This window comes from Sphaerodactylus townsendi, linkage group LG05, assembly GCF_021028975.2.
Source record: "Sphaerodactylus townsendi isolate TG3544 linkage group LG05, MPM_Stown_v2.3, whole genome shotgun sequence".
NCBI lineage: Eukaryota > Metazoa > Chordata > Lepidosauria > Squamata > Sphaerodactylidae > Sphaerodactylus > Sphaerodactylus townsendi.
The window spans coordinates 99,914,114-99,941,630 of NC_059429.1; the positions used below are offsets into that span (position 1 = coordinate 99,914,114).

The window sequence follows — 27,517 nt, forward strand, 5'->3', positions numbered from 1 at the left end:
TCTGATAATAAGAACCAATGAAATTAGCAAGACTCAAGACATTTACTACAACCTCTTTAAGGCATAGAACATGAAGCTTACTGATCTTATCAGAACTAGAATACAACTTTGTGCCAACTTACTTGAGATGCCTGTACTATTATTGGTACTCCCAACACTCGCTGTCCTGTTAATCCAATTGCCAAGGGCACTGAACTAACATCAACAAATTCTACATAAGCAATTCCTTTGGAGCGCCTGGAGTTTCTATCGGAAATCATGCGAACATCACGGACCTAGGAAGAAAAGAAGTTAAAGCAACCTGTTAATCAGAATATCTTAACTGGCCTTATGTGTCCCAAAGTCAGGCATTATACAAGCAGTCCTCATGGAATTTCATTGCTCCAAACTATGCTTGTCATTTTGGGCAACTTCAATCATTTTACTTATTATACAGAAAGCATTTCAATGGAGGAAACAGTGTAAAGTCACAGTATGTGCCAAAAAACAGTGCAATCCTGAGACAGGGTAGCTGCGCCGCAGCCTGGAAGGGCGAAGGCACAGCGCAGTTGTTTCACCTCCAAAGGGACTTGTTGTGATGCGGACAGCAAGCCAGAGGCGATGCTGCCCTTTCCCCATGAAAATACCTTATGCAGCTCAATGGTTTTGCGCTACTGATTTTGCCAGGATAAGTCTATGCTGACAAATGAGAGCATTTCTAGACCAAGCAGATTTATCATCGGGACATTTGATTCTTTAGCACTTTATTGTTTAGGACTTCATACATAAAGAGCCTTGGCAAGAACCACTTCATTCTGCTTTATTGTAGCAGGAAGAACAGTTGAAATGTTGATTCCTTAATCACTCACTTTTCCTACAGTAGAGAAAAATTCTTCCAGGTCTCTTGGCCTAATTCTTGCAGCAAGCTGCATACAAAACACTGTTCGAGCATCTCTCTCTTCTGGAGTGAGATTATCAATAGGTTCTCTGAAAAACAAAGTACAAGTTATTCTCAATTAACCTGGGACAGCGGTTCTCAACCTTCCTAATGCCACGACCCTTTAATACAGTTCCTCATGTTGTGGTGACCCCCAACCCTAACCATTTATCCATTTTACAGATGGAGAACACTGATGCAAAGAGTCTTAGGTGACCCCTGTGAAAGGGTCGTTCGACCCCCAAAGGGGTCACGACTCCCAGGTTGAGAACTGCTGCTTTGGAAGTTCTAATTTTAAAAGGTCTTATGAGCATATTCAGTTAGTAATTTGGACAATTTGCTCAAACAAATAGATCAACAAAAGGTTCTACAACAGACATCAAATGTAAGCTCTCTCTCAACAATACCACATTACAGCTTTAATAAAGAAGTCTTGGACACAGGAACAGCACTTTGTGCTGTCCCCACTGGACAAAAACAATTCTACGCAAACTTTGTGTTAGATAGTTATGATTGAACTATAATGGTCTCCAAACTAAGTATGTTGATTTGATGTGTTTGACAGACGCAGATTTGCTGCGTTTATAAGATATGTCAATTTTGCAAGTAAAATTAAATGGTAGGTGTACTATTTAATTATTGTATAAATGTAATGAGTAATCAGACATACAATTTCATTCAATAATCTTGAATTAGTGAACCCCAGCAATTTGTGACACTTCATCTACCCTGCTGCTTAACACAGATGCCCTTAAGGCAGTGGTTTGCTCCTCCCATCCCACTTTCACCAGTGCTGCTTTCTCCTTCCTCTAACAAACCTTACTAGACTTTACTTGCCAGGACAGGCTCAATCTTATTTTAGCTCACATCCACCTAATTTCCCCTTATAAATAACATTTGCTTAGCTTAGGATTTAGTAAGTTAGGATTTGTAGAACATTTATCTTCTGAGTGTGTTTACCCAACTCTGTATTCAATTTGCAAATTCCCTTTGCTGTTTATTCTGTTTCTTCCTAAATTTTTAACACTGAACCTGTTTATTTCTAAGAATCTGCAAACCCCTATGAGGCATTAAGACTCACTTGGCAGAATAATAACCCTGAGCACACATGTCTACAGGCTTCTACTAAAGTATTAAAGGGGGGGGGGGGGCTCCTGTAGTCACCATATGTATATGGGTAGGTTATTTGAGTAAAACTCAGAAGAGGATTCCCCCCTGTCTTTCTCTCAGAAGTACGTATTTCTCCATCTTCGATACTTCCATTCATTGGTGACACTGTAACAAGCACTGAAGCCCAAGCTTCATTCACATAGCAGTTATACAACCCATGCCTGAGTTACAGCTTTGCTTCCACTATTATCACACAATTACTTTGATTTTCAATGTGGGCTCCCCCTTGTTTGGGCACACTGTAAAGAAACACTACAAGGGAGAAGCCAGGAATGAGCTCCAACATATTGATGGAACTCTGATTTATGAAGAAAAATTCCACCTTCCCAAAAAAGTACCAAAAAATGGGAAACACGGTAATACTTTCACACCACCACCAAACTTGGCGGCAGGGAGATGTGCAAGACCATTAATACACAGCTGGCAAAACCTGGCAGTTAGGATGAAAATAAGTGACCAAAAGATTACGCTGTCAAAGGCCCAGACAGTTGCTCTGCTGTGTCTGTAACCCACTGTCTCCACAACTCAAAAATAATCACTACAACACATAAATGACATCCCAAACTCTTGGGACACAGGCAACACCTGCATGTTCTTGTTCACTGGCTGCTGGGGGCCAAGTCTGATTGGATCCATCACCTGTACCTGAGACAGTTATTTCTAGCTTTGAGGGAGTCATTTCCATGGAGCTTGGAAGCAGATAAAAGAGGACCAAAGTCCTCTTACCCTGCTCTTCTTCGCCCTCCCTGCATGAAAATGTTTTGCAAGTGAATGCATTAGTGTAGAACTACAAAACCAATAAAATGCCATAACGCTTCAGAGGTTTAATGCAATTGCCTTTCATATGACATGCCAATAAAGACAAGTAGAAACAAAGGTTCTACAAAGAATATGTATATTTAGTGCTTGGGACATTGTATCACCACTATGTGTCCAGCCACAACTGCATATCTGCCTCACTCTTCCTGAACCAAGCCAGATTTGCCCACTATCCAACACAATCCACACTAAAAATATAAATAGTCTGAAGGTAGGTTTTAAAAACTGCAGCTGTGAATGAAATTTGCACAGGAAACATGTGGAATCCCTTATAAAACTCAACATTTCATAGCCCATAGCTAATTAAAATTAAATAGCAGAATTCAAATGTACCTCACTGGGCTCTTGTCTTTTCTGAATGGACTTTTGCTCCTGGAGCGCCGTCTGCTATAGGAGGGAAAATATGTAGAATGATGAAAGTCGTAAATATCAACATAGCCAGTTATCTGCCCCAAGTAAAAGAAGAAAAGAAAACCTTATTTTGATGCTGTGAGGCAAGCCGATCTTTCCTCTAATGGCACTGTTGAATTTTGGACCAGAACTAGATGTAAAAAAAATATGATTAAACATCACTCACACGTAGCAAGCAATTAGGCATCAGACATATCATCACAATCAAGCTTATTCACCATGATCTCAATCCCACCAAAGGAGATAGTCTCATATTATTTCAGCTTATATGTTAATTCCCTAAATAGTGCATACTTGACTGTACACCTCCTGAAGTTCTCCATTCCCAATGCTTTAAAAATCAACTCAAGATTTAAAAAACCCATGGAATTTAGGGTAAAGCTCATACAACAAGGTAGCATACCTTGATTTTAGTAAGGCCTTTGACAAGGTGCCCCATAATATTCTTGCAAGTAAACTAGTGAAATGTGGACTAGACAATGCTACTATTAGATGGATTTGTAATTGGTTGACTGACGAACACAAAGGGTGTTCAGTAATGGCTGATCTTCATCCTGGAGGAAAGGGATTAGTGGGGTGCCACAGGGTTCTGTCCTGGGCCCAGTGCTAGTCAATATTTTTATCAACAACTTGGATGATGGAATAGAGGGCATGCTAAGCAGATCTGCAGATGACACCAAATTAGGAGGGGTAGCTAATACCCCAGAGGACAGAGTCAGGATTCAAAATGATCTGGGCAGATTAGAGAGCTGGGCCAAAACAAACAAAATGAATTTCAACAGAGATAAATGTATGATACTACACTTAGTCAGAAAAAATGAAATGCACAGATATAGGATGGATGACACCTGGCTTGACAACACTACATGTGAAAGGGATCTGGGAATCTTAGTAGACCACAAACTGAACATGAATCAGCAGTGTGATATGGCAGCCAGGAATGCCAATGCGATTCTGGGATGCATCAATCAATAAGAGTACAGTGTTTAGATCAAGGGATGTAATTGTATTACTCTACTCTGCATTGGTCAGACCTTACTTAGAGTACTGTATTCGGTTCTGGGCACTGCAATGTAAGAACGATACTGACAAGCGGGAACATATCGAGAGGAGGGCAACCAAAATGGTAAAAGGTCTGGAATTCATGCCCTATAAGGAGAAACTTGGCAGGGAGTCAGACTTGATGGCCCTTGTGGTCTCTTCCAACCTTATGATTCTACTATAAAACAGTTTCAAATTTTACTTTCCCGCAAAAAAACTTACTAGGGGCTTCTGTAACGGCCTCTGAAACGACGTTCTCTGCTTCTAGAGCGGCTACGTCTGCGTTCTTTGCTTCTGCTACGTTTCCTTTCTCGGCTTTTGCTCTTTTTCCTCTCACGCTCACGACTTCGTTTGCGTTCCTTACTTTTACTTCTTTTCCTGTCATGACTACGACTTCTGCTCTTGCTCTTTTTTCTCCTAAGGAAACACCACATGTTCAGGTATCTTGTTTTCAAAGGAAGCAAGCATAAAGAGCCCTGGTAACATCCAAATTAACTGTATAGACTGTGCTTCTATTCTGCTATCAAGTCCAATCAAGGAGCAGCTTTTGATCTCAAAATTCCTGGACCCGAGCAGTTCAGCATGAACCTCCCCTAACAAACCTGTCTTGGTTTTAAGATCAGTATGTCAGATCTAACTGTGGAGAACTGCTCTATCTGAAATACATTTAGCAGAGACCCATAGAACAGCCTTTTCTGCTACTGTTATAAGATGCAGTTTCCATGAAATGAGACTGATACTATATATGCAAACCTTCTGGAGGAGTGTCAAACTGTTTCTTTTTAATATATAAATTCTAGACGGCTATTAATGACTGTTATCACTTGACAATGCATCTTAATATTATTTAACATTTAGAATGTTTTTATCTTCATAGACGTATTTTCATTTTTGTTGAACTTCCTTTGAGTAGAAAAGTGACAGAAATAAGCTAAAATAAAGGAACACTTGCCCATCTTCAAGTGGGGGTAGAACCAACAAACTCATTTAACAAATATATTTGCATAAATCCCTTAGGCGCTACTACATTCACATCCCCTTATCAACAATATACTGCTGTAGGCTTTATATGTCTATTTCCTTCCAAGATTAAGCAGGAAGTGTCATTAACCATGTAACCAAAAAACATGTAAGATACAGCAGTTAACTAAGACATACCAAGTTATTTTTTTTGCAGAACTTTACAATTAACTCTGCAATGAGCATTAAGGAGACTTTCCTTTAATTCTTTCCTGAATATAGTAGACATGCTCCATGAGAACATTATGTACCAAATGAGGGAGAATTATTCCCATTAAAGCCAATGGTTTAACCCATTTTAGAGCTATTAGTTTGTTAAGAGTCCTTTAAATAGCAACTGCCAAGAATACTTCTAGAAGTAAATTAAAAGTTGTAAGGAATGTGGGTATCCCAAGCCAAGATGAGAATGTTCTGAAATGTTGCTGTTTACAAGCTGGTAACCTTATGAAAGCTATGGATGCAACTACATAAAAATGGCAATCTTTGTCTACATCATGTTATTTGTATTCTCTATATGGATTTTGAAGTGTTTAGAAAATTGTTCATACAATTCTACACCAGCTTCCTTTTTTTTCAAATTTATTTCTAAATTTCAGTGCCATGGTCAACTTTGAACTTTAATGCTTCAACAGTGTTAGCTCAGTTTGCCCTAGGTGCCAATATCTAACCATAATTCATCACACAACACTTAATAGCTAGAATCCAGTGATACATGAGCAGGAATTATTTGGTGCTATTCTGCATACACAAGCACAAGAACTGCAGCAAGAATCAGCACGTTGATGCAGTTTTTAATGAATTATATGTATATACATCAGTGTACAATACTTTGCATAATTTGTCTTTGCAACTATCAAAGAACTACCTTGCACTATGTCTTATACACACAGAAAAGACAGTAAGGATACAACAGCTTTCATTAAACAGGCAACATTATTACTCTGAAGTTCTCTTCCATCTTGAAGTTTCATCCATCAAAGGTTCTATTTATTCCCTTGCACTTAAAAATTCTAGACAATAACAGAATGACTTCTCTGAATTTGTACTACATAGCATTACCTTAAAGAAAACATTTGCTTAGGGAATTGCTGGGTAGCCAGTCAGAAATATAGCATATTTATGGTTCCTTTGGTATAGCTAGAAGGTAAGAGCCTATGGGTTGTCTTTCAGGGGCTATTTTTTAATTCTGTAAGATGATGCAAAGCTTTCTGTACTAACAAGCATATTAAGAATGTCAATTACAAGTTTTGAAAATACAATTAATCCTTTGTCATAGTCACCTGTTATAAAGCTACCTCACAAATTATATGGGGCTTGCAACAGCAGAGGCACCATTTAGTAAGGCATGCCAAATACACCTCTAGTTTTTTAGGATTAAGCCCTGTGACCCACTGTCCCCAAATTAGGATGCATATGGAAACTGCCACATGCAATGTAATGAACCATTATTAAATCTGAGACTTTAACTTAAGGGAAACAATGGCAAGAAACAAAATCTGGGAAATATTCTTTTGTTCATGTCTCTTCAAAACAGAGTTCATTCCCATCCCTGTGCCATTTTAGCGTATAAATGCTTTAAATGACATTGGATCCATGATTAAAAGCAGAAGCCAGGTCTACCCAATGCTTCTTAATGGGAGACAGAACTGCCCTCTGAGTGGCTGCTATTCTAATGTATACTCTGCGAAGCTTCGAAGACTACTCATTTAAAAGAAAAAGAAAAACCACACAAGTGCAGGTTGGCAAGGAATACAAACTTTAATCACCAACATTTTAGAGTGAAATGGCTATCGGATGAGGTGCAAGTAGAGTAAACTCCTGGGAATGTTCTCCAAATGGCCACAGCAGCATGGAGGCTCCTGAACTGGGCAGAAAATGGCAGGCACAATTATAGAAAAAGGCAAGTCTTGCTGATAGTCATTCAATGCACTATAAATGCTATTTTATCAAATCATCATTTTTAATAGTGCACAGAATTATGGTTTTGCGCTTTAAAGATTCTTTAATGCTTGTAAATCTTCAAAGGGGGGGGGGGGGCAGAACTAGGTAGGCACTAGGACCACAGTGGAGTATTCCACTACAAAGAAGGTCCAGGAAGAAATGACAGATTAATTTACAAATCTACTCAGATCTGTTGGTAGAAAAGGATTTAAAAGAGGTCGATAATGTACTGAAATAATGGACCTATGTAAAAACACATGTAAAACTCATATTTTTCAGACTTCACTACTGGATAAAGAATAATTTGCTCCGAATTTTTGGCCACTTGTTACATATTATACAGAAACATTTCCCTGAGTATCAGGCATTACTTATGTCCTTCATTTAGATCATGCCTTTCTTCCCAATGAAGACCCAGCTTACATTAGCCTCTTTTCCTGGATTTCATCCTTACAGCACTCAAGTGAGACAGGCTAAGCTGAGAGTGGATGACTGGCACAAGATCATCCAGCAAGCTTTCAAGGTACCGGGCACATTCAAATATGTGTCTTCCATATCCTGATCTAACACTCTTAAGAACTACATCACACTAATACTCTTCAACAGTCATGAATCCAATGAAGGAATGTTTCAAGGGAAAAGTCCCATCCCACCCTGCCCATCTATCAGTGCTAACACTAAGAACATTGACAGAGCCCTTTGGGGGTGGGTATAAGAAATCCATTAAATAAATAAATAAGTCAGTCAGTCAGCATGGTTTAATGGTTAAAATGTCAAACACTCTGAGGCCTCAGTTCAAACCCCCACTCTGCCATGAAAGCTTGGACCACTAGGTTTGCACTTATGAGGCTTTGAGTCCAATAAAAGATACAGAGAGTGGAAAACCAACGAGGTTTTATTTTTCTATAGAAGACAAAAAACAGCCTGTGCCAAGATTCAACAGTTATGCAAGTTTAAATAGCTTTACCTCAAAGGGGCAGCTGCCATCACCAGTCCATTCACACTGGTCCACTCTTTCATGTGATCCTTCTGTTCCCTCCCCAATCTCCACTCCCCCTCCCCAGTGATATGTATTTAGTTCTGTCATTTAACATGAGCTTAAATTAAGGGCATGATTCTTATCACGCTAAGAGCCAGTGTGGTGTAGTGGTTAAAAGCGGTGGACTCTTTTTCCTTGGTCCTACACATGAAACCTGGTGAGTGACCTCAGGCTAGTCACAGTTCTCTCTGAACTCTCTCAGTCTCTCTGAACTCTCTCAGCCCCACCTCTCACAAGGTGTCTTCCATGGGGAGAGGAAGGGAAAGGAGTTTGTAAGCTGCCTTGAATCTCCTTACAGGACACGATGGCAAGGTATACATCTAAACTCTCCTTCCAATGAGACCTTTTACCCAGTTCTCTGGCTTCTGGCAACTGACAAAGACTATTGCACTAACTTATCTAAATTTAGGAATTTGCAGACAAAAAGGCAGCTTGTTTTTCCAGTTAAACACTAACTGTTCAAGCTAATGTTTACCATTCTACATTCTGTTACTGTCCATAGTGAAGGGTCATGGATATGTGAATGCAACTGAGCAGGGAAAAATACTCTAATACCTGTTTTTCTCTTGAATATCTGTAAACTCTATGCTATCATAACCTTGGGTTAGTCACACATATTCAGCCCAATATATATTTCAGGGTTGTTATAAGGATAAAAAGGAGGAGAACAAGACATGGCTGATCTTCATCCTGGAGGAAAGGGATTAGTGGGGTGCCACAGGGTTCTGTCCTGGGCCCAATGCTAGTCAATATTTTTATCAACAACTTGGATGATGGAATAGAGGGCATGCTAAGCAGATCTGCAGATGACACCAAATTAGGAGGGGTAGCTAATACCCCAGAGGACAGAGTCAGGATTCAAAATGATCTGGGCAGATTAGAGAGCTGGGCCAAAACAAACAAAATGAATATCAACAGAGATAAATGTAAGATACTACACTTAGTCAGAAAAAATGAAATGCACAGATATAGGATGGGTGACACCTGGCTTGACAACACTACATGCAAAAGGAATCTGGGAGTCTCAGTAGACCACAAACTGAGTCAGCAGTGCAATGTGGTGACCAAGAAAGCCAATGCGATTCTGGGCTTTATGAATAGGAGTACAGCGTCTAGATCAGTGATGGTGAACCTTTTCGAGACCAAGTGCCCAAATTGCAACCCAAAACCCACTTATTTATCGCAAAGTGCCAACACGGCAATTTAACCTGAATACTGAGGTTTTAGTTTAGAAAAAATGGTTGGCTCCAAGGCGTGCATTACTCAGGAGTAAGCTTGGCAAAGCAACGTGCAACGCTTCGAATGGGTGAATCACAACCCTAGGAAGGTTTATTCAGAAGCAAGCCCCATTGCCAACAACCGAGCTTACTCCCAGGTAAAGGATCGTGCCCAGGCCAGCCCAGATGTGTGTGCTGGGGGGTGATTTTCCACCCTCCCACATGACGAACTCTGTGCTTGCGTGCCCACAGAAGGGCTCTGAGTGCCACCTCTAGCACCCGTGCTATAGGTTCGCCACCACTGGTCTAGATTGAGGGATGTAACTGTATCTCTCTATTCTGCATTGGTTAGACCTCACCTGGAATATTCTCTTTAGTTCTGGGCACTGCAATTCAAGAAGGATATTGACAAGCTGGAATGGGTCCAGAGGAGGGCAACCAAAATAGTAAAAGGTCTGGAATCCATGCCCTACGAGGAGAGACTTAGGGAGCTGGGTATGTTTAGTTTGGTGAAGAGAAGGTTAAGAGGTGGCATGATAGCCATGTTAGATATTTGAAGGGATGTCATGTTGGTGGGGGAGCATGTTTTCTGCTGCTCCAGAGACTACGACCAGGAATAATGAGTTCAAGGTGAAGGAAAAAAGATTCCACCTAAACATCAGAAAAAACTTCCTGACAGTAAGGGCTGTTCGACAGTGGAATGCACTACCTCGGAGTGTGGTGGAGTCTCCTTCTTCGGAGGTTTTTAAAGAGAGGCTGGATGGCCATCTGTCAGGAGTGTATTGATTGTGTGTTCCTGCATTGCAGGGGGTTGGACTTGATGGCCCTTGGCGTCTCTTCCAACCCAATGATTCTGTGACACTATAAGCCATTTCAGGTGCTCATTGGGAAGAAAAGTAGAATATAAATGAAGTAAATAAAAATTAATGGTTTCCTCATAGAGGAATAAAATCTGGCCTAATGTTTCTCCCTTTCTACTGGCATTTTACAGCTTAAGCTATAGGGGCAAGCCTGTGGTGCAAGGCACAGGGCAAGAGTCAGAGGGGCTCTTAACCTTTACCGCTTGGAATGTGGGCCTGTGCGCACTGTACCAGTGCAACCATCACCAGTTTAGGACATCCTTGCAACTCACTACCCTACTTGAAGTTTGTATAGGGAGTGGTTGGTGAATAAATATTTTTGTAATCTGTTTCTATATTTTATTTTGCTGCTTTGAATCACCAGTGTAAGAGAAAAAACATTCTAAAATATATACCGTATCATAAGCCCACCAAGCAACCCCTGCAGAAAAACTATTTACTTTTCAATTACGGACAACATATATTCTCCTGAGTAAGTGGCCCTCCCACCACGTTAGCAATAACATTGGAAAAATAGCACAAAGTCAGTATATACAAGAATAGCATACACAATGGACTGACAGGCCAATGGGAATTTGATTTCCTAAATAAAAACAAGAAGTCACATTATGGAAAAATTTCTTGTTCCTCTATAGCCAGTGAAAAACCACAAAAGGAGTTCCATTACTCCAAGAAACTTATATTATTGTGTACCTGCTTTAACTTGAATCAACATTCTTGATAATGGACCAACAATTCATGTTAACACTCAAGTCCATTCAAAAGACAAGTGTTCTGTACAACAGTATCTTCCGGAATTCTGTACCTGTGTTATTCTAAAATGTACTTAAAGGTTTGAGAACCTGGACTTTGCAATACACTGAAAGCATAAGAAATTGTTGGCCAAGAACAGAGAATCCTATTCTGAATTGCCACTATTATGAAAACACAAAAGCCTGTGAAATCCAAGTGTATCCTGAAATTCCAATAAACAAACCAAGTGAGTCTCTTACCATGTTTCTCCGAAAATAAGACAGTGTCTTATATTAATTTTTGCTCCCAAAGATGCGCTATGTCTTATTTTCAGGGGATGTCTTATTTTTCCGCTCCACAGCTGCATACTCTGGTGTTCTGTTCAGCGGGCATGCTTCCAAACAAAAACTTTGCTACGTCTTACTTTTGGGGGATGTTTTATATTTAGCACTTCAGCAAAACCTCTACTACGTCTTATTCTCAGGGGATGTCTTATTTTCGGAGAAACAGGGTAGGACCATTTTAAAATAAATTCATACTCATTACTATTTTACTGACCTGTGGTCAAAATGTGATCACAGAATGCAAAGAACCCATTAAGATGGAACATAATAACTGTTTTCTAGGGGTCTTCAATTAAAATGACTAAAATCCTTTTCCCTTTTCTCAACGCAAAACATAATTTGCATCTTTTAGTTACTTATTTCAGGATGCTACAATTGTCATTTTGCACCTATTATTTTGCCTCCTACCAACAAAAAATCACAAACCTGCCAATAGCAAATCCAGAATACTACAGAACTCAGGACCATTCAATTCAAAGCAGGCATAACATCTCTTCAATCATATGGCTCAAGCTAATGTGGCTCAGAACACCTTTACCGTTCATCAGCAGATCCTGTCACTGGGGAAGCACTCATTATGAGATAGCATGAAAAGGGTTGAACTAGAGAGATCTTGCCAGCAAATGGATTTAGAAAGAGGCTTTCCCAACAGATCTCAAAACTTTTAGTCTGGAAACATCCAATCAAATGAAACAAATGCAATGAGGTTTTGTCTTGTCATTTACAAACGTACTGTTTGTACTGCATCCAGAAGCTTTGAAAAGATGTACAATAAATCAGACAGGAACGCTGGAAGAAAAATTTTGTTCTACTGGTTGGAAGCAGTTTTATATCCAGTGGTACTCTGGAAAATTGCAATAGAAAAAAGTTCATAATTCACTTCTTGCAAAATTAAAATTGCTCTGCTATGATTTTGAAATGGTATAAATCATCAATGTTTTTATCAAAGAACTGAATGTTTCTTCAGCTCAAAAAAGCCTGCAGACAATACTGAACTTGGCCAAGTGTACCACAGTATATAAATATCTGGATCAGGGATCTGCAACCTGCAGCTCTCCAGATGTTCATGGACTACAAATCCCATCAGCCCCTGCCAGCATAGCCAACTGGCCGTGCTGGTAGGGGATGATGGGAATTGTAGTCCACGAACATCTGGAGAGCTGCAGGTTGCAGACCCCTGATCTGGAAGGGCCATGTTGATAAATATACTGCCAAATCTCAGAATCAATAAGCAAATAGTTAGGATTAACATGGCCAAGCGGACTATCATCCCCAAGGCATTAAAATACCTGGAAAAAAACCCACTAAATAGTTTTTCTTATTCAGTAGAAAATCTCCTTTCATGGTGAAAATAAGAATTTCAGAAAGTTCTCTTGCACGCTATGTGGAAAGACAGTTGGAAAACTGAAGGCAAACCTGTCACTCACAAAACTGCTTTTATGCATGATCGTTCAATGACTGAACCAAGATGTAATCTTGAATCACATGTGCTTAACATTTTATGGACTGCTTACTGCCAAAATGGAATGTATGAAAAAACTTACCCAATGGCTTCTGTCAAGCCTGTTACAGGGCCTTCATGTTTACTGTCCTCATTACCCAAGACAACCATGTTACCAATTCATGGTATTCCAAATTCAAAAGGGGAAGTTAACAAGCTGCTATAATGAAGTACTCTCTGGAAGGCAGGATAAGTTTCCACCCCATGATGGTCATAACTGACATTTAGAAAGAATGCATACTTGTCACATGGATGACTAGATACCTTCTGCATGCTTTCCACCAATGAACAAGATACTATAGCAGCTCAAAAATCTGGTTAGGAATTTATTATGATAGTGGAGCTATCCTGGACAGACCTATGTGGATGGACAAAATATGAGACCACTGTGTGTGTACATATGTATACATGTACCATCAAGTCACAGCTGACGTATGGTGACCCCATCGGGTTTTCAAGGCAAGAGACATGTGGAGGTGGTTTGTCATTACCTGGCTCCAGGTGGCTAAGAGTTCTGAGAACTGTGACTGTCCCAAGGTCATCTAACAGGATTCATGTGGAAGAGTGGGGAATCAAACTCAGCTCTCCAGAACAGTTTGTTGCTCTCAACCACTATGCCATGCTTGCTTTTATGAGATCACAGAGAGGCAGCTAATCTAATTGCTCAGAATAAGGTGTGTGTAATGAAACTGAGTAGGGTGGTTTGAGAATTTTGCAGGAAAATGAATGTATTCTTGAGCCCAGCCAATGATCTGAGGTATTGCTATTTTGCTGAAGGTAACTATATATGGACAGTCTCAATCACCAGAATAGCAGGTCACTGGAAGCCCACATAAGATCATTTATAAGTGTTGTTATTGTTACTAGCTAACAATTATGCAGTGATAGCATGCTACAGAGATCACCCTGAACAATTTTCTTGGTCCTCGCTGATCATGTATTATGAACAGTAAAATGAATTTCCTTGGAGAGAGTTAAAACTACTGTAACAGTGTATGCTACTTTAATGTGTACTAATGTTGTATATGATGCTTTCCTACAATGTTATATCTAAGATAACTGTCCTAACAGATGTTGGGGTCAATTTAAAAATAGATTGGTTATATTCATTCAACCACATGCCTTGCCTGGAATTAAAATGAGGTATGCATCTGATAGGCAGGAGGGAAATGTTTAGCCCTAGGTAATAGTACTTCACTAGAGAGATAGCCAACAATCACAGAGTACCTGACGATAGACTAAATGGGAAAACTTTGATGTATAATAAGCAGCAGGTGGGCCAAAACTCTGGGCTCCATATGCAATTTTATCCATAAGCTAAGTCTGAAAAACAAGAATTTCACATATTATATACGTTTTGTACCAACTATTCAGCATTTTTGCAAAATTATTCCCACTAATTCATTGTGGATCACTGTTATCTTGAGTGCAAATTAGACAGAATTTCCAAGTTATGGCTAAACTTCACTTTCTTTAAATGCTCGACAAAGACATTAAATATTGCCAAGAAATCTTAGTCTGAATGTACGGGTGCTGTGGCTACCTAAAGACACCAAGTAGAGAAAAATCATTTCTGCTTTATTCCTAGTTTCTCAATGGCCTAACAAAAGGCTGAATCACACTGTAACAGAAGCTCTGCTTATGGAAGGATACTTTTTTGCTTCACTGCAATGTACACAACTCTCCAAAATGCTGCCCCTAGTGTTGAGGTGATCCCCTCCGCCCCAGAACCCTGTTAGGTCCCATGCAGAAGGAAGGAAACCATAAAAATTACCCTCATAGGGGAAAGTCTGAGCTAGATGTTACTCATCGCCTGTAGGAAACAAAAGGCAAAGCCTAGCATCATCCAAAAGGCATTAATATTCTCCAATAGGCAATGCTTGGCTGAAAGGAAAATATAATTTGGCTATATCTTTGGCAGCTAACTGTAAAAATACCGATGTTTTGAAACTACAAACACCTTTCTTGTAAGATCTTAGAAGAAATGCTGTGCAGTCTTCCACTGCCACTATTACCATTCTGAACAATTGAGAAAATTTAAAATGCTCCAGGCAAACATCAGAGTAGGTAGTTTTACTAAAGTAAGGGCACTTCACATAATATCAGCTGGTGTGATCTTATTGGGGGTTAGAGTAGTATTGTTCGATTTTATAGAACTTTATAGAATATCAGCAACTTTTTAAATGGTTTTGAGCTTTAAGCTTATTTTTTCACTGATAACCCAATACAATAGTAAACTCCTTTCAAAATGATGATCCTAATTACAATATGCAGCATTTTTGACACAGCAAATACCTACTAATGAAAGAGGTGCAGTTTACAACAGAAAGTTATTCTCTCACGATTAGAACTTGGCAACAAAGGGAGAGACGCCGTATTAAAAAGATCCTATTTCATTTTCTAAAAGTGAACCTAACAGAAGGTAATGAGAGGTTCCAAATTCTGTCAAAACACTGCACAGTGAATTTATTTTCACAACTCACATTTCCTTCACCTGCACATGGTAAAATGCATTAGGCACTTAAAAGTGTAATTCGGTAAGATGTTCTACACTTCTGAACTTAGCACTCATTCTCTACAATCTTCTACAAGAGAGACCACATTTAGGAAAACCATATCTGTATAGTAGGCACTAATGCCTAGAAAAATGTATTAAATGCTACTCTAGAAGAATTTGTAAAGGCAAGTATCAGTATATTCTTCTCCTCAACAGAAGAAACTATTCATGTGCCTGTGACTTCCAACTTCTCTAAGGATCAAACAAGCCAAAATACTAGGTGTTCCACATTTGCAGCTCTCAAGCAATTTTTCTTTGTAAACAGCAGCCACGTGACAGCCTGATTCACTTTATATGATGGGGGCTATTGCCTACAAAAGTTTGTACAAGATATTTGTTTCAGTTAGCTTTTAAGGAACCATAACACAATCTTTAAAGATTGTACAGAAAGTAAGGATTTATGCTGATTTAGATTTTGTAGGTAGTCTTAGATTTACTGATCCTTCTGAATTACCTTTAGCTTTTAAAAAAATGATGTAATGTGAATGCTGAAAATAAAGTGTAAGGCAAGGATTCTGTCCCTGTTTCTCCTGTGCAGTATTTTCTTTGAACTGGGTATATCTGAAAATATATTGGCTGAAAAACTAAAAACTGTGGGAGGGAAGGATAGGCTGCCACAGTTACTGATTCTAAAATTCAGAGGCACACACCAAAGAAAAACAGTGACGACTTACTTCTTGCTGCGCTCTTCATGGCCATTGGCACTGCTCAATTTGTTCTCATCCTAAGCAGGGTTGATAGAAGAACATCATGAGGACGAAGTGGAAACATTTCAAGTGGTCAAAAGGGTAATGGGAATAGGGATAAGAAAATACAGAACAAAAATTTTAATACTAAATTTTACAGTTAAAATGGAGGGCTACTAATTTACATAGGCTCGTTTAACCACTTTGCTGCTATATTTAAACTAACAAAATTATTTTTAAAATTACTGATAAAGAAAATATTTAAATTGTACATTATTTCTTTACGTGAATTAAGTTATTCTGCAGTTTTCAGCACTGAAGTGGTTAAAAAAACATAAAAAGGAAGTTTCAGGTTTAAAAGCAATTTTCATGAACTATGATCCCTTTTGACCAGTACCAAGGCTATATCTCTGCCTAAGCCCCAAGTGGCCAAGCTAGCAGCCAGCCACTATCGATTTCCTGTGACCGATGCCATTCCTGAGATCTTCGCCCATTTTCGTTGGAGGGTTGGGACTGTAAGAGCTTGATGTCACCTCTGTCACACATCTCGCCCTGAAGCAAACAGGGATTCACACTGCTTTAGTAACGTCGACTCCCAAGTCAGTCATCAATAATCCAACCAGTCCAGCCTAAATATTCCCTATTTCCATACCTGTTTACATGGAAAATATCCATGTTAAACTAGCACACATGATTCTTAACATTACAAATTATGATTCAGTTCAAAATATTACATAGCTACTAAATATTACATAAAACTAAACAGAAATTTTAAAAGGTTACAAAGACTTGTTGAAAACTGACACCGCATACCTGCACTAAACATATTCCAGAATAAACTACTATTGTTAAGCTTATTGTAGTTATCACACCAGATACACCATGAGTTCAACTGCTACAATACTTAAGTTTATATAAATTTGCGAAGCCAGTGCTACTGCATGCAAAATTCAAAATTTCACCAACATCTGGTAAAAAACCCACTAAAGAATCATGTCACTTTAGTGTCTGTTTAGATCTGAAGCTATGTACTAAACATTCAGAAATTTAGAGAAATAACAAAATTAGCAGTTTCTATATTGAATAGCTAAACAGAAGTGTACTTCCACAATGAACAGCAGACTGTGATACTTTGCCATACTTTTAATAAAATGTGAACTATTCAGGGATCCAAGAATTTTGGAAAGGTCTTTCGCACAACAGCTGATTGCCACCTGTCCTGTTAAAGACTAATCACCAGTCTATCTTTAAAAGAAGCAGTCAGTCTTCTTGTATTAAGCAGGCTAAGATTTTCTTGCCATGATCTTAGGGGAAGAGGTTATTCTTGGAACCCTGCTATTTGCCCAAACCATTGCATTCACCTTGTTGCTATACCAAATGGAGCTGGTAGTTTTTAGGAGTGTTTTTGTTTGTTGGTCGGTTGATTTTTACCTAGGGGGACCACGGTACAGCGATACGTCACTCAATTACTACCTTATGATTGACAGTTCACACTGGAATCAAAGGTGAATTCATGGGAGTAGAGGTGAGATATCGTTAGGCAAGTCTACAAAGAGAGATAGATGGGCATTTATTCATCACGCTGAAGTGAAACTACTGCACAATATAATTACATTAACAGCATATAGTTACTCGTAAGTTACATGTAAGGCACGTCCAATAAGATAAATCATGAGGGCTCCAGGGATGTTAGTTTACAGTTCAGCAGTAGTTTCATGAATAATGCTAAATGAATATTGCTAAAGACCTTACGTCACATTTTCTCACCTTCTTATAAGGAGCCTCAAGCATTGCTTCAATATCAATATCATCAGCCATTTTTCAGGACACCTAGAAAGAAGGACAAAATTATTTACTCAAAAAATCTATTTAATCACTGTTTTGAAACAAACATCAAGACAATGCTAATGAGGTGACAAAACTGTAGTTCATGCAACTAGCAAAATCAGCCAAATAAGTGGTGTAAACACCAGTGTTCAATTTGCCTCTCACAATCTACACAAGCGAATGCACTTCATACTTTCAAGAAGCACCCTACAAACAAGCATGTTTGCTATTAAGATCAATTAAAATATAACGTCTTTCAAAATTTACAAGTTTTAGAAGACACTCAGAAGAGCTTGTTTAATTGAGTCAATCAGCTGCTGACTGTACTTTCTTCCAAGTAGGCTACAACATATTATTACAATACTCTGAAGACTTCCTGGCTAAATAGAATAAGACTTCACACAGAAATTACAGCATTCAGCTCATATTGCAGTTGCTCTACAGCAGGGTTTCTCAACTTCTCTGTACCATGACGAGCCCAGGCTTCGTCAATGGGCAAGCAACATACAGGCCGCAGGCCTCAAGCAACCCCTAAAAGCAAAACAAGGAAGAACATTTTAAAATACCCATGTAAAATTTGATCTGTAAGCTATAATAAGCTGAACCAAGAGCAAATAACGACCCTCACAGCTGAACAGGCTGTTGGTCAATGTATAGGGAATGAAACTGAGTTCTTGAAAGTATATATATTTTATTCCTTCTAGATAGCTTCCCATGAAACTTGCTCTAAATACACTTGTTCGGTGGAAAGTTTCTTTTAATACCTCTTACTCAACTTCAGAGTTGGTTCATACAAAAAAATCAAAGAAGTTAAGTAGAGATTACAGCTATCCTAGAACTGTGACACCACAATTCATTGCCTTACCTCCACCAGGGTGTGGGAGAAACATCCCTTTGATGAAAAAAGCTCGTTAGAGCTTCAGATTAGAAGTGCCTCCTGAATTTTTATTTCTCATCACCTGAGATCCGCCATGAATCACTGACTCCTTGGGTCAAACATTTAAAATAGATTAGACAAAAATACCCCAGAACCTCTTGCAGAGCTAATAAACTGCTGATAGCTTGCTACTGCAGAACTTCTAAACTGATCACAAATGAGTATAGCTAGTAGTACTTAATTGAAATGGGAAAAGAGATTACCAAACTCTATTATAACAAGTGTTGCAGCCAATAATAAATAAACTATTATGCCATACAAAATTCAGTGACCCAAAACAGCAAACTAAACAGATCAGTTAATGCTCAAGTGTTAGGTGTTAGAGTCACTACATACAATTCTGAGATTGTAACTTTAAGATTTTTTTATGAGGCAAATGATTACATGTAGCAGAACACGGTAATACCATATGGCAATACCACTGCAGCATTCAAAAGAAGCACAACAGTAGCCTGCCCTTAATCGGTAGCTCTGACAATCAATCTTTCCCAGATTTGATTATAGAGTACAATTCTTCATTCAACAAGCATAGCTCACTTTTGATACCCGACTGCAACAAACCAGAACAGGTATCCAAGGTCAAAAGCAGTCCTGATTGAAAAGTGCTGCACATCAATATGTATACATTTCTACTAAAGGATCTGTTGCCAAGACCAAGTTGGAACACCAACACAAAAGGAGTTCCTGAAAACAAGGACTGTGAACAAATCAAAGACAGGAAACAAGAAAAAAATATTGCAACTGAAGACAATTACCTGAACAAACAGCAGCATGTTATTCAAATTGCAGAGAGATTGAGAACATGCACCACTTCCCCAAGAAAGGAATATCTATCTGAAAATGTAACTGTGGCATGGGAAAAAGACCTGCATTTTAAATTGTTTAGAGAAAGCTGCTTTGCTTTTTTTAAATTAACATTTTATGTTTTCCCAGCTTGACCTAGTAATTGTGTATAGCTTTATGGGAAAAGGAAGTAGGTATCATGTACCAGAAACAGTTCTACTTATGAAACAACACGATGAAGCCATTATTCAAGATTATGCCCAGCAATGGATAATTCAAGAATCGGCCATGTGTTTTAAGATGCCATTTCAGGCAGTATGAAATACATAAATTAAATATGTCTAGAAAAAATTAAAGGAATACTAACAACATCCAAAAATGGATCATGAAAAGTACAGGAAAACATAATGGCGAACTGTAATACTGCCTCATGGCATTTGAGAAGAAAAACAATTTCAAGATAAGCAGGATGTACTGCTCAAGCTTATAATAACCATCTGTATAATTGACAAATTGTGTTATCAAGTACTAAAGTTTGTTCAATCAAGTACAAAATATGCTTTCAAAATATAAATATTGAAAAAATGTTATTAAATACATCTAGCAAAAATGTATTTGTAGGTATGTGTCAACAACTGAAACAGTAATATTGCAGGGGGAAATCTGATAGAGAAGAAATACCCACATTACTTATTAAAGATCAATTTCTTATATGAAAAGCCTGCTTATACATAGCAGCATATCCATAGGATACTGACACACCTGTTCCCTTGCATATTTAAAATAATAACTGCTGTTTTGGAAGGGCAATCAGTTTGCCCAACAGATTTAACTCTGTATTGTTGAAGGCTTTCACGGCCGGATTCAACTGGTTCTGGTGGGTTTTCCGGGGTGTGTGGCCGTGGTCCACCAAAATCCACCAGACCACAGCCACACAGCCTGGAAAACCCACCAGAACCAGATTTAACTCTGTTCAAGATGGAAACATGAAGTCCACAATCTAACTACGAATGAAAAAAAAAACTTTGTTAAGAAAACATCTAAAAATTAAACTCTTGAACAAAACTCGAATGACACAAAATAGTGGAATAAGCATATGAGCTTGAAGTCACAATTCCAAATTCAAGTAAGTTAAACCTTCCAACAGACTGAGATGTAATGACAAATCATGACTGGATGCAACATGAAGAAGGCTAATGATAGCACATTTCCTCCAACACTCACATATCTGCAATTCAGAAAATTGCTTCCATTTTGCAGATCTGCAATGCTAGTTTAGAGAACAAATCATAATTTTGTGTTCAAACAGCAAGCTAGGATTTGCACAGAAACTCCTTCATGCAGCACCAAACCTTGGTTTCACACTGCAACTAAATTAAATGTCTGTGATAATTTGGACAAACTGTTTCCTCACAACTGTAACACAGAACTAATATTAGTCACCATCACAGTTGTACACTGTTGCTAAGGGTTACTGTAGCTATGAAACACTTTTTTTAAAAAAGTATTGTTAACAGAAGGTTGGAGAAAGCGTTTCAGATACAATGACACAATCTGCTGAAGACTGATCTTCCCAAATCACAAAAGGAAGGTAGACAGATAGCCCAGTATTTTTTAAAGAAGTATTCAGTCAGCATGCCCACAAATAGGCAGTCATTTACACATCACTTCAATGAAAGAGAACAGAAAACAAAACATTCAACATATTACAGGTATTCAACCGAAATTAAGTTTTATGGTGTAAGACTCATTTGGCACAATTAAACACAAACACAAGCCAGCCAAACCATGTAATTAAAGATTACATGTGAATTTTTAAAAAACAATTTAAAACATGGTGGATTTTTAAGTCATTTTAAAAAAATGTTTAAAATGTGTCTTACGCATTTCAGTTGCATTATTCATACTTTAAAAATCAATTTAAACAGAAATTGTACTTGATGAAAACATGTCAAAAGCCTAGTTTTTAGTCCCTTTAAAAATTATCATCTTCTGTCAAATAGTTAAAAGCTGCCCTTTTCTATTAAAAGGACTGATTTTTGTTGTAAAATGTTAAATGCACTAAACTAGATAAGATACTTTGTAGCAAATTATGAATAATTTCATAACCAAACTCTTACTTTTGTAGAAGCTAGATGTTCTAGGAGCTGAACATCTTTTCCACTTAATAGACCACCATGGCAACACATACTATAACCCATTTGGAAATGCTTCTCAACTGCCAAAGTAAAGTGGCATAAAATGCTGGTGGAAAGGCTTTCTTGAACAAGCCCAAATTACCCTCAAAGAATTTCCCTCAGTTATCTCACACTTCCCAGCAAAATATAAATCCTACAAGATGAACTGCAGAATGTCCTAAACTTTTGAATTAAGACTCTTAAGTAGCACAAAAACGTTATTGAAGGTAAGTTAATGGTTTTATTCTATAGTGGTCAAAAAAATGTGAATTCCAAAGGGAAAAACACACGATTAAGATAAGTTAATAATTTGACTAAGACTAAAATCCACCCACCTTGACAAACTCTCTTCAAGAACATAAACACCTGACGCAAGCATTCAAAGCGTGCCATCAAACAGTGACTCACGTTGCGCCATTATGTGGACTTAATTTTTGCAGGCACGGAGCAAGGTTCGTTTCTCCTATCCCCAACTGACTTCAACCAAATATGCTCAAAGATATTAGTAAACAGATGTTCTTGCTCCCCTCCGAGTTGCTATGACTTTACCATTAATACTCGCAGATCATCAACGCTTGCTATGCAAAAGTTTGAAACCCTTTCCCGCAAGACTATTTAATGCAGTGAGTAAGCTAGGATTTGCAGAACAGACGATATCACTCCTGAGAGGCACTCGTTGCGGCCCGTAAAATCTCACTGAGAAGGATCTGAAGAACCCTCCTTCCAAACCGCCATCTCACTTCATTTCCCCATTTTCTCCCGCGGTTGCATAACAGATGCGCCGATACCTGACCATTACCAAGAGGATCGGGCATCAAGAGGCCACAGCGGGAGACGCATAAGGGAAAACGACAGGCCCGCCACGAAGAAGGCCTCGCACAATGGAAGGCCGCCCGCGCTCCCTTCGAGCCAAGCCGAGCGCGTTCCCGCCCCCACCGAGACGCGATGAGGGGGCGCCCAGAGAAAGAGAGGCGGTTACCTGCGCTGCCAGAGGTCGCGCTTCGAGCTCAGGTGTCTGTGGCGAGGGGGGCCGCGACCGTTGTTTGCTCGCTCCGGCCGTGCTGTGGAGGGGGCCGCTACAACGGCGGAAATCTACCGTAAACGGAAACGAGCAGTGAACGAGAAGGCTGGGGGCCTCTACGAAGTACACGGGAGGGGCCAAGGCCAAGAAAGCTTCCGAACAGGAAGGTTCACGCTCGGCTTTCGTGGTGGCGACTGCTCCCTGAAATGGCGCCCGCCGCGTCCTGCCGCTCGGAGGAGGGTCCGCGCAGTCGATACGGGGACGCCCAACGCTCTCTGCACGGGTTCTCGCGAGATTTGAGCACCAGGCAGCCTGACGTGGTCCCGAACCTGACTCCCTGCGGCCTGTGCCGACCAGCAGTTCCCGCGAGAATATACGTTTCGCAAATCATGATAATAACAAATGGGTTGTGCAAGCGTTTAAGAGGGGTTTTCCTCAGAATGCGTTCGTTTCTGATCGCCAGAGCTCTCGCGAGATATCGCAGTTTGTGACGCATCACAATAGAAAGGTCAAAGTTTAGAAGTTCAGGGCGACATTTCCGTCGTGCAACTTTTGGGGCAAAATTGTGTTTAGATATTCGTGTTTATTCAGAGGGAAGTGGTGTCTGCTTCCATCTTTAATAGTTGAATAAAGAAAATATTTTTGATCTATTTGTAGGGATATGTCCTGCTGGTTTTTGGTTCACGAAAGTATATCACAATAAAATCAGTAATCCTAAAGATGCCACTATATATACTGCAATTTAAGTGTAAAGATATAATGATAAATGTATAAATCAGAATTTCAAAAAAACTTTTCAATTATACCTGTAGAGCCAGGGTCCTCAACATGGTGGCTGCCAAAGTGTTTTTAGGAAGATTTAATTGACTGTGCAGATTTTTTAAAACATGCCTTTGGCAGCCATTGCTACAGCAGCATGAGGATGTGTGCCAAGGTGTTGAAATTAAACTCTGGCAATCATTTTGTAGCTGGCTCCGCCTCCTGTGTGAACCATTTTGTAGATCCATTGTGTTGCTGTAGCCATCGTGTCATGTCAGAATTCCAGGTGTGCCCACAGACTAAAAGGGTGGGGTTCCCTTGCTGTAGAGCCCATAAAAGCAGCTTGTTTATTACAAAACAACTTGTTCAAAGATTTCTCTTCAGCTTCCTGTTCATATCATGCACCAAGCTCATACATCAAGGGGATGCTAAATGTCTTCTATTTTCTTATCCTTTTCAAAAGTTTCTCTAAGCCAAATTATGTCAATAGCTTCAGGTTCTCTGTACAGGCTTGCAGTTAGGCTCAAAAATGTTATTTATTTGTTTCTAGCTTGCTTATGCTTGGATTCAAGGAGGTACTCTGATAGAGTCCATAGTTTTATTAGAGTATTGTTGAGAAAGAAAACCTAAAGCTCAGCCACTTCATTGGCAATTCATCTGCCCCGAAGTACTTCTTTATTACATGAAGCACTTAACACTCTGAAAATACTTTCTCAGAGGTTTCCACTAACAGTCTATCAATAGCTGGCAATACAAAAAGCCACCTGGTCCCAGCTGCCTCACTAGAATACACCCCTTCACTTTGATTAAATCACAGAAGTCCCTCAGTTCTTTTGTTCGGCTTGCAGAAATGCTAAAGTGAGCGTATTCTTGAGACTGTTTTCTGCATCAGCATCAAGTTTTCCAACAGTATCTTGTTATATTATACTATGAACCAAACATTATTAGCTATAGCAGCATTCTTTAAAGCAACTTTATATGTTTGATTAACCGTACTATGCATACCGTAATTAAAATGTTAATTGGTCAGCTGAATACACAGAAAGTTTCCCTGGAATCAAATCGAAGGCACTGAGTTTGGATAATAATCCTCATGAGATTTTTAGTATTCTAAAACCACACATCAATGCAAATAAGATTTCCCATTATCTTCTTCTGCCGACCCTTCCTTGATGGGTTCTGTACACTTTATCAACTTTATATTGGAGTTGATTGGCGAGTGTGGCAGTTTTCCAAGCTGACTAGCCTATGGAAGTGAAAAGAGCTTTCCCCCGAGTGTATTTCCCCCACATCCTCAGGCAGAATAAACTGAAGAGTATCCCAAACAACTGGCCAAGTCAGCACAGTGGCATCATGTGACTCTGTCACTGCTAATGTAGAGTCCAAGTCAAAACGGATGTGCTGGGAAAATTGGCCACAATGGAATACCAAGCAGTCCACCTCCTGCAGGTCAGATCCCAAAAGATGATTGATCACCTGGGATAGCAGATGTACATTGTAAGACACAATGGTGGCAGGAGAATGTTGTTGTTTCTTTGCTGAAATCACTGCCACAGAGTACACTTTAAAATGAGCTTTTGCCCATAGTAGAAATCGAAATGTAGGTTGGTGGTCTGCCTTCTAATAATTAATTTGGGAATTAGAAGCTAGAAGGCTGCTTAGTGAGAGGTGGGTAACAGCAGGATTCTTCACCAGTGTATACCAGGATCCTTCTTTGAGAGATTAGACCCAGAAATAAGAAGGAAACTGTAACTAAAGAAATTGGGTTTTTATTGAAAATAAAGAAATGAGCAAGAGATATTACAAACAAGCAAAAATATTGTAAACGTGCAGAGCCTAAGAAAATAAAGGTTGGAATAAGGGTTGGAGAACAGAAATTGGTATGGGTGATAGTCCAGAAGATCAGATACAGGTGATAGTCCAGAAGATCAAGGAGCAAAGAGCAATGAATAGATAGAACCAGACAGACGTGGGTAGGATTTTACCACCCAACTCACGTATCCTGAGGTAATGCTAATGAGCACGCCTCATGAGAACAATGTGTTGATGAAATTATCAGAGGGTACTGTGTGTTCCCAGAGACCTCTTGAATAGTGGTCTTCAGTCTTCACAAAAAGACACATTTTGGTCGATTCCCCATGGATACTCATGCGAAATATCAGGGTTTCAGCAAGAACTACGCACTGGTTGAGCGACGAACAGGGATTCATCCTGTTTCTGGCGCTCGTTCTCCCCCTTATCCCGTGTCCCGGCAGAACCTGCTTGCAAGTACAACTTTTCTTCTTAGCACGCTTTCAATCCAGTTTTGAAGGGAGGAACGGGTTCAATCTTTGTTTAAAATTCTCACTGTGGAGCGTGATGCAAGTCTAGCAACCAATCAGCTCTCGGCAGGCACTGAGCGATGCATGCGCAGCTTCTTCTGGGTTTCGATTTTGCTGTTGGCCATGCTGGCAGGGGCTGATGGGAATTGTAGTCCATAACATCTGGAGTGCCAAAGGTTTGCCACCACGGGCATAGGAGAACGAAAAACTGCTTAAACAATTAACCGTTCACTTTTCCAAACGACCGAAAACCCGCATACGCGCCTAAACGCTTAAATGTTCATCCTTGCAAACGAGCAAGCCTCAGGTTGCAAGTAGGAGGGAAAAATTTCCCACTCCAAAAAGGTCCTGCCCAAACACAGCACGCCAGCCAATCAAGAGAGACCCGCAAAGGAGATTGTGTGGTAGTGGGGATTGCTACATTTCTGGAATTGAGGTAGGCCTACATGTCTTTGCTGAATACATGCTGCAGTGGGGAGGTGAAAACCCTGATGAAAAGGTGCGGTTTCTTTACAAACTTGGTTTGATCTTGATAGAATTTCCCCGTGGGGAATCGACCATTGTGGCAGAGTGCAAGTCCAATTCCTAAGGAAGCAAAATACGATGGCCTTCTCTAGTTAGGGATGTGTGCTGCAAGGGATATATTAGTAAACAACCCTATTCAAGGTGTACTGTCACAGGGAAAAATGTCATCAGTCCTGATGAGATTAGCTTCTGGCAGGAGACCCATAATTCTACAGTTTGCATCCCATTAAGGGTGCAGAGCGAAATGACAAGGTTAGTGCTTAAGCTAGCCCTCCTAGATGCCATCTGTCTTCTGCCTGGAGCTGTGTCCCATGTTTGAACCAAACCTTTGCTATATGCACACATAGAATAATATTGTTATTCTCATAACTGCTGCTAAGAAGAGGGTGGAGTCTGGAGATGAAAGGAAGTTCAGCTGGGATGTGATACCATAGAGTACACATTTCAAAGAAGACATTTCCCTCAAGGGAACTGATCTCTGTTGTCTGGAGATCCTTTGCAATTTCAGGAGAACACTCTACCTGTGAAAACAACAATTGGCTACCTAAGAGATAGGTGCAGAGAGCAAGAGAATTATGGAATACAAAGAAGAATTAAAATTGGTGAAAAAGGAAATACTGAGTTGGAGACTTAAACATTCTTTCCAATTATTAATATTACATTCTTGAAAGCAATTTTAATGTTCAATCATAATGAACTTGGATCAATTTTACTGATTCTTGCAAATAGGAATGTTCCAGTAGCCAGATCTCCTCTGGATAACGTATCTTGAGACCATGCATCAATATGTACAAATATCACAAGTTGGAAGTACTCCAAATGCCAGCTGTTCAGTGGGATTTCAGCCACAACAATTATATACAGAAGGTAATACGGCATCTAGTCCAAAAGTATAACTTCAGAAGAGTGTCAA

General features: G+C 39.4%; 1 protein-coding gene across 5 annotated transcripts in view; it reads right to left on the bottom strand.

The window, feature by feature from the left end:
• Nucleotides 1-23,255, bottom strand: part of RBM39 (RNA binding motif protein 39) — a 39,709-nt gene extending 16,454 nt beyond the window's left edge. The window contains exons 1-10 of one of the 5 annotated variants that reach the window (XM_048498420.1): nt 22,958-23,254; nt 18,022-18,084; nt 17,728-17,800; nt 16,243-16,292; nt 7,148-7,241; nt 4,580-4,774; nt 3,381-3,446; nt 3,239-3,292; nt 849-966; nt 123-275 (exon numbers count right to left, since the gene is read on the bottom strand). In XM_048498420.1, coding sequence (XP_048354377.1) covers nt 123-275; nt 849-966; nt 3,239-3,292; nt 3,381-3,446; nt 4,580-4,774; nt 7,148-7,149 — 588 coding nt within the window. In that variant the 5' untranslated portion in view covers nt 7,150-7,241; nt 16,243-16,292; nt 17,728-17,800; nt 18,022-18,084; nt 22,958-23,254. Of the gene's footprint in view, nt 1-122; nt 276-848; nt 967-3,238; nt 3,293-3,380; nt 3,447-4,579; nt 4,775-7,147; nt 7,242-16,242; nt 17,598-17,727; nt 17,801-18,021; nt 18,085-18,946; nt 19,068-22,957 lie in introns of those variants that run through there. The other 4 variants (XM_048498419.1, XM_048498416.1, XM_048498417.1 and 1 more) reach the window with 4 other exon arrangements.
• Nucleotides 23,256-27,517: the final 4,262 nt, after the last annotated feature.